Below are 15,951 nucleotides of genomic sequence, written 5' to 3'. Positions count from 1 at the left end.
GGATTAATTGAAGCATTGGATAGATTTCAACTCAAAGTACTTCTGTGAACCTTAAAGTACGATATGAATGTATATTTACTTTTACTTCTTCTGGCCTGATTATCTCAAAATTTTAGAGAAAAGAAAAGTAGCTTCTCCTCAAAAAAGAGAAATCAACTAAGAGTTTAAAGTAATCTCAACTCATTCAAAACAAATGACAAATTATATCTTAATACATAATTAATCAACAAGTGTTATATCAAAATGTTCAAGGAAATGTATTAAGTTAAATTTTCTAGGCACTTTACTCACCCGTCTGGTACTGTAAATCTGATTCTGCTTATGATACAGAATATGGATCTGTCTTTGTGACCTTATAAACCATAACAGAAATGAGAGTCTAAGATTATGCTAGTCACAGAGAAGAAAGAAAAGAGCCCCAAATGCAGGAACTTCTGATCTTAACAGTGGTAAATAACAACAGTATACAAATGACTTACCTAACTTTAATTAAGTTTCCAAAGGAAAAATCTGCTCATTCATGTAACTATACTAATTCTAAAAATAAGCAAATCATTTTAATTGTGTAGATATCTATTTTCCCCTTCAGGGATGGGAGGCATATCGGGAAAGTAAATACGCCCCTTTTGTTCAATTGAGGGTCACTTTTATAAGCCCTCATATGGAACTTCATATACCTACCATCCAAAATTACTAGACCAGGTTCAAAATAGTAACCAAAATATGAACTGCTATGAGATTGATTCAACAAAAACAACAACAACTTAACAAAGAATCATAGTTGTAACTGGCCTTACTGGTCATCCAGGCAACCTGAATTGAAGAAGTAACTCCTCCAAAATACACCCAATAAAGTGATACTATGGCTTAATTTGAAGACATCTAATAAAGGGGACTCCACTATCTCCAAAAGCAAGCCAATTTATTTCTGTTAGTTCAAATTATTAGGAAACTTTTTCTTAGCCCAATTTTTAAAAAATTTATTTAGTATTTTGATTTTCCCAATTACATGAAAAACAACTTTTAACCTTCACTTTTAAAACTCTGAATTCTAAATTCTCTCCATTCCTCCCTCCCCACCCTACCCCTCAATGAGAAGCAAGTAATTAATTTGATATAGGTTATATATGTGTAGTCATATAAAACATTTCCATAATAATCAAGATGTGAAAAAAATCCCCCCCCCAAAAACTCAAGAAAAATAAATTTTAAAAATATGCTTCAGTTGTATTCAGACACTATCAGGTCTTTGAGGATGGATAGTATTTTTCATCAATAAGTTCTACAGAGTTGCTGAGAATAACTAAGTCATTCACAACTGATCATCTTACAATATTGCTGTTACTTTATACACAGTACCTTATACTTTGCATCAGTGCATGTAAGTCTTTTCAGGTTTTTCTGAGGGCTTCCTGCTCATCATTTCTTATAGCACAGTAGAATTCCATCATAACCATATACCACAATTTGTTCAGTCATTCCCCAATTGGTGGGCATCCCCTCAATTTCCAATGTTTTTCTAACAGAAAAGAATTGCTAGCAATATATATATATATATATAATATATATATATAATATGTAATATATACTATATATGTCCTCTTTCCTTTTTGTTTTTTAATATTTTTGGAATACAGACCTAGTAGTACTGCTGGGTCAAAGGTTATGCATGATTTTATAGCCCTTTGGGCATTGCTCCAAATTGTTCTACAGAATGATTCAATCAATTCACAGCTTCCCCAATAATGCATTAATGTCTCATTTTCCCATAGTCCCTCCAACATTTATCATTTTTCTTTTCTATCTCATTAGCCAATCTAATAGGTATGAGGTAGTACCTCAGAATTTGCACTTCTTCAATCAATAGTGGTTTAGAGCATTTTTTCATATGTCTATAGATAGTTTGTATTATTTCATCTGGAAACTGTTCATATCTTTGATCATATATCAAAATGCAGAATGGTTCTTGCCAATTTCTTAACCTGGGAATAGATTTCTGGGGGGGGGGGGGAATCTATACATTTTTATATTCACTAAGAGTTTCCTTAATAATCTTTAATATTTTATTTTATTTTATTTTAATATTTAATATTTTATTTTATTCACTTAAAAACACCACTCTTGGGGCAGCTAGGGGGTGCAGTGGATAGTGCACTGGTTCTGGAGTCCATCATTCTGAAGTGGCAAGATCTTTTATGCTAATTAGTCAGTCAATAAGCATTCATTAAGTATCTTCTAATGGCAGGAATTATGCTAAGTGCTTGGGATACAAAGAAAGGTAGGAAGTTCCTACCTTCAAGGAGTTCATAATCTAATAAGGGAAACAACATGTAAACAAATTCATACAAGCAAGCCATACATAGAATAAACAGGAAATAATCAACAAAGGAAAGCCACTATAAGAGGAATCAGAAAGGAATCCTGGGGAAAGTGAGATTTTAGCTGGGAATTTAAGAATTCAAGGAAGCCAAGAAGCAGAGGTAAGGGGGGAGAACCTTCCAGGTACTGGGGATAACCAGAAAAAATGCTCAGAGTTGAGAGAAGAAGGATTTTGTTCAGGGAAGAAAAAAGCTAGTGTCACTGGATCAAAGTGTTATTAGCTGTTGGGGGGGAGGGTAGAGAGGGAAGAAGAAAAATGTAAAGCTCAAAACTGCAAAAAAAAATGATTGGTTAAAAACTACCATTGCAAGTAGTTGGAAAAACAAATAATATTTTTCAAAAAGTATAATTAGCTGGTATATGATTTAAGAAAACTGGAAAGGTGTTGGGGGAATAGGCTACAAAGGGCATGAATGCCAAATAAAGAATTTTTTGTATCTGATCTTAAAGACAACAGGGAGCCACTAAAGTTTAAGTAAGGGGAAAAACCTGATTGGACCTAAACATTAGGAAAACCACATTAACCACTGAATGAAAGAGGGACTTAGAATGGGGAGAAATTTGTGGCAAGCAGCAATGGGGTTAAATGACTTGCCCAAGGACACACAGCTAGTATCATGTATCTGAGTCTAGATTTGAACTCAGGTCCTCCTGGCTCCAGAGCCAGTGCTCTATCCCCTGGACTACCTAGCTGCCCCATGAATATGGGGAAATTCTATCATAATCTTGTGACCAAGTAGTAAAAGTATCAATTGGCCTAGGAATCAAAGGACTTGGGTTCAAAACTTGGCCCTGCTACCATTCACGAACCCTATGACCTTGAACAATTCACATCTTCATTCTTTCAGTCAATTTCCTCATCTCTGAAGTGAGAGGATTTCACCACATGATCTTTAAGTGTCTTTACAGTTTTAACTCCAAAGATCTTTAGTATGAAAGGTCTCTTACCTTCATTTCTTTTATTTGTGGACAGTTTGTTTTTGAGTATGGTACCCTGGATAAGAGAATCTGCAGTATCACTTGATGGCTTATAATTTAGAGCTTTTGTGATTTTATTTGCAATAGGAAATGCCATTAAGGGGGGGTTGGGAAACGTTAATTCAATACTATTAACTCTCAAAAATATTACCGAATTTTTATGTCTATCCTTAAAAGAGCACCACTTTATTCCTGAGGTGATCTATCTCTTTATAGAGACCTGAAATATAGATATGTATTTCTTAATATTATCTACCAAAGGGAATAACTATGAGTGGGGCAAAAAGGAGCCATGGAGAAGCCTTCCCAATTACGTTCTATTGGTGCCACAATGATTAACTTCAGAAAAGTCAGATGATCTCATATCTTTGTGTGTGTTACTTTGTATATGTATTTGTGTGTGTGTATGTATGTATCTATGTATGTATGTCTGTGAGAGAGACAGGGAGAGACAAAGGTCAAAAAAAAGGTCAAAAATGTTTATGAAACACTGAATTCTTATCCTCTAAGAGAATGTAATCTAATAGACGTCAATGATCCAGGTCATTATCACCTAAAGAGGCAAAATATCATCTGTGTGTGTGTGTGTGTGTGTGTGAATTGTCATTGGATCAATCAATCAACAAGCATTTGGCAAGGAAAGCATAAAGCTAGATTTGAAATAAAAAACACTCGGATTAAAAAACTCACCTCAAACATTTACAGATTTGTGATCCTGAATAAATGATTCAATGTCTCTGTGCCTCAGTTTCCTCATCTGTAAAATAACAGGTTATACACAGTGGCCTATAAGATCCCTTATTCTATTTAAGAACCTACTGTGGGTTAGGCCCTGTTATTGGTCTTAAAGACACATAAAAAAAAACAGATCTAAAAGGGTATATACACCATTACTGGGGAATAAAACATGCAAACAAGCAAGTATAAAATATGCAAAGGAGTTATAATATTATCTATGTCTATGCTCTCTCCTTTCGATGATATATCCATGTGTCCATCCTGTATCAATCTTATCTCTGTGCTCTCCCTAAGTTCTAGGTAAGAGGTTCAACCCAAATTGTTAATGGTCTTCCTCACTTTTCTCCAACATGAGAAGGGCACTAATGGAGCCCTCTGCTGTCCACTCTATCCATGGATCACCAGTATGACCAGTCCATGTTTTCGTCCTGTCATACAATTCCTTGCTAACGTCTTTATTTTTATTCTACTTCATTAGTTAAATGATCAGTCTGCTCAAACATTTCTCCTGTACTAGGCAATCCAGTCAGCAGGTCATTGCAATAATGGAGTTATAAGAAGGTCTGAACCAGTTGGAAGATAATATCACAGGATATATTCTCTAAATGATGCTCATTTTTTTATTCTTCAAAAATATGTGTGTTCTAAGTCTCATCACCATATAGCAATACAGTATAATGACTATTAAAAAGATGGACCTTTCCCTTTATGGGAAGTAGGAAAAAAAGTTTTACAATTTCTTTGTTCCCTGAGGAATATTTCTTTTTAATCTAGAGCCTGAGTTTAAAATGTCATAACTTTTATATTTCTTTATAGAATCAAAGGCATTTAAGAAGGAACTTCAATCTTTACTAAGCAAAATATGAATTATTCCTATTGTGACCAAGTTAACTTGAGTTTTAGGAGACTGTCAGACAAAGTTGTGGTCCTATCTCAAGACTATGTGATAGACTAATTGATCCTTCAAACACCAATGCACAGGCATTTGTGGAAAAATCTTTAAGCCCCAAATATTCAATAACATTGCAAAAGAAGACTAATTGATGAAGTATTAGTATATGAGCAGATAAAAAAAACTAATAATGAACATTTTCACTTTTTCATAGACTTTCAGAGAAAAATAATAGCTAAACTTTAAGGCTTGTAGAGTGCCTTACAAATATCATCTCATTTTATTTTTTATAACAATTCTGGAAGTTAGCAATATTCTTATCTTTTATAAGTAATATGCTTATTCCTCATTTTACAGATGAGGAAATTGAGTCAATGATGCCCAAGGTCATACAGCAAGGCTCAGAGGTCATATTTTATCTAAATCTTCCTAACTTCTGGTCAGGAACTTCATAACTGTACTACCCAGCAGAACTGACACTCTTGCTCTGAAAACACATCATGAATGAAAAGTGAATGTATTGAAGAATGGCATCATATAGAGCATTATTTATTCACCATCATTTATATCTTTGGGATAGTCATCAGCATTCCTGTCAATATTGGATCTTTGTGTCTCATTTCATATATACCAGGGTACCTTCTCTTCTCTCCCTGTCATCTGTTTTCCATGCATTTAGCTTTTATTTTGATTCCAGCTAAATTCCAACTAGGGGTTACATGATTGGCCTTTCCTTGGCCTTGCTTCAAGATGATGATCCTTAAACCAAACAGAAACATATGGGAAACAAGCAATGCTGATTTAAAATAAAAAAACTCATGGGCTACAGAGGATGATGATGGAAAACAATGAGTAATATCTACCTTTGACAAACTTGATCCTTCTTATCTCTATGAAAATGTGTCTATTATTTAGGCTAGATAAAGCGTGGTGACTTAAATGGTTTTCTGGCATTCACCAACTTGAAAAAAAGCAGTTTTGCAATTTCTTAAAAGTAATCAACCAATTTTCCCCTTCCTGTTCAACTCCAGATCCAACCAAGAGTCTTCTCTATCTGATTCTGATAAACATACTGATGGGCCAGGTCTATAGTGTCCAACCAACTGCATTTTGAAGTCTGGGTAACAGACATTTTTTGTGTTCGTGGTCTTTCCCATGTGAGAAGATAAGTGTTCTCAAAAGAAATAGAAAAGTGGAAAGGTCAAATTTAGGGAAAAGAGTTATTTTGTAAAGTGTATTTAAGATCTCAATAGAAAATTTAGGAGGAGATGTCTAGAAGGAAGTTTATGATATTCAAGAGAGAGGGTTAGACATATAGATAAGGGAGTTAGTTCTCAAAAGAAATAGAAAAGTGGAAAGGTCAAATTTAGGGAAAAGAGTTATTTTGGAAAGTGTATTTGAGATCTCAATAGAAAATTTAGGAGGAGATGTCTAGAAGGAAGTTTATGATATCCAAGAGAGAGGGTTGAACATACAGAGAAGGGAGTTATCTACATAGAGATGACCACAGAAGATAGGATCAGTCATCTCCAAGGAAGAAAGTATAATAAAGAAGAGAGAAAAAGACTCAGGAAAGAACAGGGGGGAAGAGGGTCACCCATAGCAATGATGTAATTGATGGATAATATTGAGAATCTTAAGAGGCAATCAGAGAGGTTAGAGGTTAATGTCAACGAAGGGAATAGAGAGCATGTAGGGCAGGAGTGGAGAAACTTTTTTCTGTCAAAGGCCATTTGGACATTTATAACATCATTCTAGCGCCATACAAAATTATTAACTTAAAACCTAGCTTGCTAAAAAAGCTCCTAAATTTATTGAATTCCAAGTCCAACCTCCTGCTGCCTTTGCTACAACAAGACTAAATGATTTCTTGGGTCTTATGAGCTAGGGGGAGAAGGTGGTTAAAAGAATACATAGTTGCAGAGAGGTAAAAGGAGAATGAAAGCTGAGAAAAGACAACCCTTATTGATCTCTTATTATTTATAAGGCACTGAATTAGATAATCAGGATAAAAAACAAAAAGGCAGGAACTGTCTCCTCTCTGTATATCCAGCACCTTTAGAGGTCCAGCGCTCTTCACAGTAATGGGAAGTGGGCAATGAAAGGGAAAGATTCACCATGATTTCATCCACTTTGGAAAATCCAAGCATGTGATTCATAATTCATAATCTTAATAATGTGCTCATCCAAATAATACCAATTCACATTGACAATGTTTTAAGACTTGCAAAGCACTTTTGACACCTTAATTCATTTGATAATACATAATAATATCAATGCTAAATTCATAATAAATGTGTAAGGTAGATTGATGCTGTTACTAACTTCAGAATATAGATGGGGAAATTGAGGTTCGGAAAGATTCAGACTCATTTCTTGCTATCTCCCAAACAGAATGGCTATTCATTGCCCCATCCCGCCTCTCACCTGAGGCATAGCAGCTATTTAATATTTCTATGTTGGAAGAACTACCAAGGTCATGCGAGGATGGAACAGGCACTGGGTGCTTCTAGGACTCTCCCCCACTTCTATAACCAACTAGTAACGCTACCACTCGTCAAACGGGGAAGTTCCCAGGCCTAGCACACTGGCATAGCTACAATGTAGCAATGAAGAAGGCTCACTACAATGTAGTCGGTGAAGAAGGCTCGCTACAATGTAGCAGTGAAGAAGGCTTGCTACAATGTGGTCAGTGAAGAAGGGTTAGGGTCGGGCTCTCCGACTCCTCCCCGGGGCTCCTGAGCTTCGCTTCTGCAAACATCAGAGAACAAACACGGCCTTAGACTATATTGACTCTGCACTGGCCTAAAGGACAAGGCCTCTCCCTCGATGCTCAACCCCCAACAGCAACCCGAAGGGACGAGCCCCTCACAGGACAATCCCGGGAACCACCGAGTCTAAAGCCCTGGCGCAGGGAAGAAAAGCCACCGGTCCGGGAGAGTGAGGTGCAGAGTCGGGGTGCCGGGCCGATCCAGTACCCCAAGCCAGTCCTCGCATCTCACGGTTCGCAACTTTCTCTCGCCCGCTCTCCGCGGGGGGAACGTCCTGTCTGCGGGGCCCCTCAAGACTCCCTGGGACGCCTTCCTTCGAGGCCGGCCCCCCGCCTCTCTGGGCTTTGTTTTGTTCTAACTCTGCTCCCGCCCAGGCTCTGGAACCGCGGGCTGCAGCCGGAGCGGAGCTGGCCCACACGCCCCTGCAGCCGCCCCTCGGCCCCCGCCCACTTTTTCCTCTGGGCTTTCCCGGGCCCGCCCTCAGGACTAGGCTAGCCCCCCGGCCCCCAGCCGGACCTCCGGGCCCGGCGGGCACCCCCCTGCTTCCTGCGCTGCACCTCGCTGGGCTGCAGCTCGGGGCGGGCGGGCGGACACCCCGCAGAGGGGGTGCTTCACCGGCGCGCGTTGTCGGGAGAACCGGCTGTGACCCCCACTTTCCTCCCCGCGAAGTGTATCCATCCGGGGAGGGGGGCGGTCCTCCCCTAATCTGACAGAGGAGGCACCAAGGCCCCGTTACCGCGCATGCCTCGCCCGGGAATACTCAGGGATTAAGTGACAGGCAGCATTCGAACCCAGGGCCTGGGACTCCGCAGCCCGGGCTCTCGACGGCTCTGCCATCTGCACCACGGAGGGGAGCCCCAGAAGCTGTCCCCCCCCCGGCGCCCGGAACCGCCGCCCCACAGGCGGGCCCGCGGGAGCCCACGAGCAGGCCGAGGCCTCTTCCCGCTATGGCGCGTCTCGCGGGCCCGAGGAGACTCACAAGAGACCAGGAGGCGGGCGGAGGCGGCCATGTTGGCGGCCCCGAAGGCTTTCCGGGGCTCCGCGGAGGCTCCTGCGCACGCGCGCTCGGTGCTCCCGCGGCGCGAGGCCGTCCTGAGCCGGGATGAAGGCTGCGCTCGGCTCCCACTGGGCTCCCGGCCGCCGGTGCCCAGCTCCGCGCCGATCTGCGTCCGAACCCGCGGGGCCGGCCGGGAGCGGCCTGGGGGCGGGGCCGGGGCGGGGCTGGCTCCGGGAGCCCCGCCTCCTCTCCGCCGGCCCCCCCCCCCGCGCCTGTCTGCCCTTCCCGGGCCGCCACGCCCGCAATGAGCAGGGCAGGGGACCCAGGTCTTGCGAGCCTCCCTGCGCCGGCGGATCCCCACTAAGGACGGCGGGGGGCGGGGATAGTAAGAACGCTAACGAGGCGCACAGACCCGGGGTCGGCCGTGCAGTGAAGGAAGGCAGGGGCCGAGTTACAGAGGAGGAAACTGAGGCCCGCAGGGGTGGGTGAGCAAGCGCCGCGACCACCCTGGGAACTGGAGGCCACTGTTTGCTCTGCTTTATAGACGAGGAAAGAAGTGGCTCACTCAGCATCACCTGGCCAGCGGGGGTCTCAGGGCAGATTTGAATCCAGACCCTTCTCCAAGCTTGATGCTCTTCCACTATGCCCCCTAGCTGCCCCCGTGTGTGTGCATATAAATTCATATAAATGTATTTATGTATGTATAATCTTATATATGTATGTATATTCAGATAAATGTATGTATATTCAGATAAATGCATGTATAGTCACATAAATGTACTTATGTATAACCATATAAATGTATGCATATTCAGATAAATACATGTATGCATATTCATACAAATGAATGCATGGATATTCATATAAATATATATTCATATAAATGCATACATAGTCACATAAACGTATGCATGTATATTCACATACATGTATGTTCATATAGATGCATGTAGTCATATACATGTACACCTGTATATTCACATAAATGTATGTATGTTCATATAAATGCATCTATACTCATATAAATGTATGTATAGTCATATAAATGCATGTATAGTCATATAAATGTATATATGTTTATATAACTACATCTATATTCATATGCCTGTATATTCACATAAATGTATGTGTGTATTCACATAGATATATGCATGTATATTCATATAAATACATGTATATTCATATAAATACATGTATATTCATATAAGTGTGTGTATAGTCATATAAATGTGTGTATATTCATATAAATGCACATATATGTGTATGCATCTTTATATGTGTATAGCTTGCATATAATGTTTTTAAGATTAATTCCCTCATAGATTGTAAATCCTTGAGTGCAGGGACTGTTTTTGTTTTTGTCTCCCTAGTACTCAGCACATAACTTAATAAATGCTTATCGCTGTTATGCTCATTTGTAGTATGGCACTTCATTTCCTAGTCCCAGGCCTTTGTTTCCCAAGCCTAAAATGCATTTACCATCAACTCTTGGTCCCCTTCAAGAATTGATCCGTGTGACTTGTCCACCTCTTCAACCATTTTGCACAAATTTTGAACCTATCTATAAATGTATGTTTTAAATAAAAAGAATTTATTTAATGTTCACAATATGTCAAAAACTATTCTAAACTCTCAAGATTAAAAAGACAAAAGTGAGACCACCCGCGCTCTCAAAGAGCTCCATTTAATGAGGGAGACACATATGTAGCGGTCAGTCTGGAAAGTAACAGAGACAGCAAATTGAACATTGGGACAACCAACTGACAAATTCTTTCCAAGAGGCAGTAAAGAGATGATTTGGATTGCAGATCTCCAAGTAGGAAGTGGAGAGGAAGAACATGATCTCAAGGAATGCCTTGGCAGGTGGTTTAGTTCTTCCCAGACCTGGTCTGTGGAGGACATCTCAAAAACAGGCTTCAGGCCAGAACCTGACTGGGTTAAGAGACTGCACAGAATGGAGGCTCCTTGAAGATAGGGGATGTTTCACTTTGTATTCTTAGTGACTAAGATATAGTCAGTTCTTAATAAAAGTTTGTTGGTTGCATAGTATCCTCATCTATTCTGTCCGAATATACTTATACACACACAGACACACAGACACACAGACACACAGACACATACACACAAACAGACATAGCTTTATATGAATATATAATCTCTTGGATTATAGGAAACCTCCTTGAGGTCAGGAACAGTTTTCATATTTGTCTTTGTATACCTTGTATATACCTTGTTTTAGTTATACCTTAAAAAGTATAGTTGTTATTTGATAAATGCTTGGCAAATTGAGTTGTCTGAGCTCAGGAGGGAAACCACCAGAAGGATCACAACATCTCAAGAATTGAAAAAAAAATTTAGTTCTGTATCTGAAGAGTTGAAGTGCTGATCAAATTATTCAGTTTCCTATGAATATTTCCATTGCAATGGGAACCCCAATTAAAAGAACCAGTTTTCTTCATCTAAAGGTAAATCAAATGAGAACTATAAGATTGTTCTGGAAAGAGAATAATAGTTATTTTTTTTTAGAATTCAGATTTTCTATATTTCATTACTAAGTCTCTATTTGTTTGCTAAGATTCTACTCATTCTTTATTGTCCTTTCAAAGATATTTTCTAGTATGAGGAGTATGCCTTCCTGTCAAGAAAACCCTGAAACTTTTACATATTTTTAAATTCAGCATCAAAAGAAATATGTCTAAGGCCAGGGAATTAGAAAGCAAGAGGAAATTAGGAGTATGAATTCGCTCTTCACTTAGCCACATATGGAAGACCCTGGATAAGTCAAGTACTCTATCTCTGGCTACATTCCACTTTCTGCCAAATGAAGATAATGTTTATCTGTTATCTATCTACCACATGGACTCCATAATAATTGGTGTGTAGGCAAAAACTGGGCAAAACTCCAAAGAGTAGCTCATGGTTTGCTTGCATTGGGGGGGGGGGGGGGGTTGATCAGGTTTATGAGGAGGCAAAGGTTTATAAATATTATGTACTTTTGAGAGAAAGAAATCCAGTACATTTAAGGGGAAAGGAATCCAGTACATTCATTTACTATCAACTCTTGACCCCCCTTCAAGACTTAGATCTATGACTATCCTCTTCTTCAAAATCACATTGTGTCCATTTTGCACACATTTTGAACTATCTATAAATGTATGTTTGGAATAAAAAGCATTTATTTAATATTTATGATATGTCAAAAACTATTCTAAACTCTCAGGATTAAAAGACAAAAGTGAGACCACCCAAGCTCTCAAATAGCTCCATTTAATGAGGGAGACATATATGTAGGGAGCTGTGGCCAGTCTGGAAAATAAGAGACAATGAACTGAACATTGGGACAAGCAACTGACATATTATTTTCAAGAGGCAGTAAAGGTGTGATTTTGATTACAGATCTCAGAGTAGGAAATGGAGAGTAAGGATATAGTTTCAAGGAATGTCTCAACAGGTAGTTTAGTTCTTCCCAGGTCTGGTAATTAAAAGTTAATTTTATCAAATTTTTTTTAAAATAAATCACTTTCATATTCTTTTAATGACTATCAAAAACTTTTCATTTTTAATTATTTTCATTTAGCATCTATATTTATAAATTGTTATTCTTTTGTGGATTTTGATGATATACTTCCATTTTTATTCATTTTAAATCCAGTTATCCATCATTAATTCAACAAGGATTTAAATGCCTTCTAGGTGCTGGGGATACAAACACAAAAAATTAAAAAAACCCAAGTACTTCCAGTTCTTGAAATCATTCTCCTGGAGGACAAGTAGTACAAAAATAACCAAATACAAAACTTAGATAAAGAAAATGTAATGGGAAAGGAAACTAACAAGTAACTCAGAAAGGGTGGCTTCCTCTAGAAGGTGGAGGCAAAGAGCATTCTATCCCTCCCTGTCTCCCCAATTCCCCAGGCATCCAAAGGTCTGGAGATAAAAGGGGACCACAAATACCCTGGTCTGGTCAGAACATCAAAATAGAAGGGTTAGAACCAGGCTATGGTTCTAAAAGGGATATTGTATTTTATACCAGGGAAGGGAGTGACATTGTTAGAGCTGGACTTAAGGAATATCAATTTGACACTGTGGAGACAATAGAGTAATTTTTCCTGTGATCATGATGTACAAAACATGATAACACTGAGAGGTGACATATGAAAATGAATTCATAACTTTTCCTATTTCTATTATCACCCATCTCTAGTATCATAGAAACTTCTTTGATGCTATTAGAAGGTAACAGCTGATAATGATGATCTGGGAGGTGATGCCATGATGAGCACATGAACTGGATTTGAGTGAGAGGGTGCTGTGCTAAGTACCAGACTCACTTTCTCTTCCAGACCCATCAGTCCAGTGACTGGATGACTGAAGATGACCCTGGATGAAAGGCAATCAGGGTGAAGTGACTTGCCCAAGGTCACACAGCTAACAAGTGTCAGAGGCTGGATTTGAATAGCATCCTCCTGACTCCAGGGCCAATGCTCTATCCACTGCACCACCAGCTGCCTATAATAGATAGTGAAGTGGAAAGAGCTAGTGGTTTGATGTCAGAAGAGGCCTGCCTTGGGGTCAATCCCAAACATAAGTAGGCCTGAACTGAATCTGCTTCCTCATCTGTAAAAGGAGTGGGGGAAGGAGAGAATAATACCTGCAGTAATTATCCCCACAGCATTGATATAAAGACCACATGAGATCATAGATGCCTTGCAATTCCTTAGATATTTTAATTAGATCATCAGGCTATGTAATATGTGACCTCATTTGAGGTTTTAGTGACAGAGAGATTAAAGTGGTCTATACCATTTCCTTCTCCAGTTCATAATACATAAGAGGAAACTGAGGCTAGTTAATTGGGTTAAGTGATTTGCCCAGGCTGACACAACTAGGAAGTGTTCGAGGTCAGATCTGTACTCAGGTCTTCTGATTCCAGGCCTGGCACTCTATCCACTGTGCTCCTTTACACTTGACTTGTGCAAAATCTGAATGAGACAGATATCTCATTTTAGGGGCACAGGAAGATCACCATGAGGGATAATTATTGAGTACTTACTTTACCAGATGCTTCTAAGTGCTGGATCAGTTTTGTAATATATAACTTTCTATTCCTAAAATTAAAATCAGTGTCTTTAGAAAACTAAGAGTGTTTGACATTCTATAAATAATGACATTAAGATTAGCAGAAAGAGGGGTGGCTAGGTGGCGCAGTGGATAGAGCACTGACCCTGGAGTCAGGAATACCTGAGTTCAAATAGGGTCTCAGACACTTAATAAGTACCTAGCTGTGTGGCCTTGGGCAAGCCACTTAATTTGCCTTGCAAAAACTAAAAAAAAAAAAAAATTATCAGAAAGAATGAAGAAAAGTCCCCCCCAAATTTTTTTGAAATATATATAGATTCATAGATGTTGACCTAGAATGGACAAAGAAATGAGGATGATCACTTTCATTTTATAGATCAAGTAAATTAAAATCCAGGCAACTAGATGGCTAGGTGGTAATGTAGATAAAACCCAGGGTCTGAAGTCAGCAAGCTTTAGCTTTCACAGTTCAAATGTGACCCTGGGCAAGTCACTTAACTGTTTGTCTCAGTTTCCTCATCTGTAAAATGAGCTAGAACATTATAGAAAATGCTATCCATATCCAGAGAAAAAGTTTTGAATTCTGATTGCAGAGCAAAGCATATCATGTTTGCTTTTTAAAAACTTTTTATTTTTTTTCCTTTCTCATTTTCTGCTAGTTGTTTTTATAACTTGACTAACAGAGAAATGTTAAATGTGTTTTTGCATATACAACCTTTAAAAGCTTGGTTTTTGCCATGGGGAGGGAGATGGGAAGGGAGGGTGGTAGAAAAATGTGGAACTCAAAAGCCTGCTAAAGGATAATTGTTGAAAACTATCTTGGAATATAATTGTAAAATAAATAAATAAGGAAGGGGGTGGGGGAATGAGATAGAGAAGGAAATGTCAAACCACTCCAGTATCACTATCAAGGAAGTCCCAAATAGGGCAGACACAACTGACAACAGCAAACTGATGTCCATAGAGTTTAAATAGCATGTCCAATGTCAGTCAGAAAACAGGTAGAATATGAACCCAGGTCCTGATTTCAACACTATCCTACAATGCACAATATTTCCCAATGATATAATTTCAGGGTAAGTAGCCAGAATAAACATTGAATTGTAGGGTATATATTAAAAACAAAAAAAAAAAACTTATGAAGATTCATTCTTCTAAGGCTCAGGAAACATTGTGAGGAACATTTTACTAAGCGTAGGTAATTGTTTTACTTCTATTTTCCACATTCACCAAGAAATACTAATGCAGAAACATTCACTTTCTACCCAGAAATGCATATGAATGAAAGGAGTCTCTGGGCGGCCTCAGATAAGCAGCCTAGCAGAGCAGAGGATTTATCTGGGACTGGGTGACTTAATTAGTGAATAAAGCACTGGGCTGTCACAGATAGGACCCAGTGTGTGGGTTTAGCTTGCAAACCTAAATAAAATGAATTTGTTGGTTTCAGCTCAGTGCTTTGGGAGAGGCGGGGGAAACCTAAATCATTATTTGTCATGATTGGCACCTTTGAGCTGCACAAATGAAATTTAGATTACTTGGCTGGATCTCCTTTTCAGAAAAAAGGGGGTAAATTCAGGATAAAAGAAATTGTGGAGTAAAGCAGAAGCAATTTGCATGCCTTAATTCTCTAATTAGCTAATCCATAATTTAATCCATAGCTCACATTATATCTTTTTTTTAAAATCATAACGGTGAGGCAGAATCCATGTCAAAAGAATGTGTATATTTATTTTCTTCCAATATTAAGTAGAGATTGCGGAACTCTTCCTCTTACCCAGTGACCAAGTTTACATGATAGCTAGTCAGAATCAGGGTTGCAATCTAAAGGTATTGCTCTAAACTTCACACTCAGTCATTTCATTGTGTGGGGCCATCCTTTCCCCATAAACTTTCAGATTATTTACAACATTCTTTTTTTTTTTTTTGGCAAGGCAATGGGGCCCAAGGTCACTAGGTAATTATTAAGTGTCTGAGGTTGGATTTGAACTCAGGTTCTCCTGACTCCAGGGCCAGTGTTCTATCCACTGTACCACCTAGCCACCCCTACAACATCTTCAATGAAGGTATTTGTGTCTAAAAAGTCTTCCTAAATTTTAGTAAAAATACTTTCCACTACA

At 39.1% G+C, this 15,951-nt stretch overlaps 1 protein-coding gene across 4 annotated transcripts in view; it reads right to left on the bottom strand.

Moving 5' to 3' along the window:
* FECH (ferrochelatase) overlaps nucleotides 1-8,843 on the bottom strand; it is a 51,810-nt gene extending 42,967 nt beyond the window's left edge. The window contains exons 1-4 of one of the 4 annotated variants that reach the window (XM_074206648.1): nucleotides 8,738-8,809; nucleotides 4,048-4,114; nucleotides 3,328-3,373; nucleotides 292-352 (exon numbers count right to left, since the gene is read on the bottom strand). Coding sequence is in view for 1 of the 4 variants with exons in the window: in XM_074206645.1 (XP_074062746.1) it covers nucleotides 8,738-8,768 (31 nt within the window). In the remaining 3 variants the exon portion in view is untranslated. Of the gene's footprint in view, nucleotides 1-291; nucleotides 353-3,327; nucleotides 3,374-4,047; nucleotides 4,115-8,737 lie in introns of all 4 variants that reach the window. The other 3 variants (XM_074206647.1, XM_074206649.1, XM_074206645.1) reach the window with 3 other exon arrangements.
* Nucleotides 8,844-15,951: the final 7,108 nt, after the last annotated feature.

Source organism: Macrotis lagotis, chromosome X (assembly GCF_037893015.1).
Source record: "Macrotis lagotis isolate mMagLag1 chromosome X, bilby.v1.9.chrom.fasta, whole genome shotgun sequence".
NCBI lineage: Eukaryota > Metazoa > Chordata > Mammalia > Peramelemorphia > Peramelidae > Macrotis > Macrotis lagotis.
The sequence above is the reverse complement of the archived record's forward strand: the minus strand, read 5'-3'. Positions and strand labels throughout refer to the sequence as shown.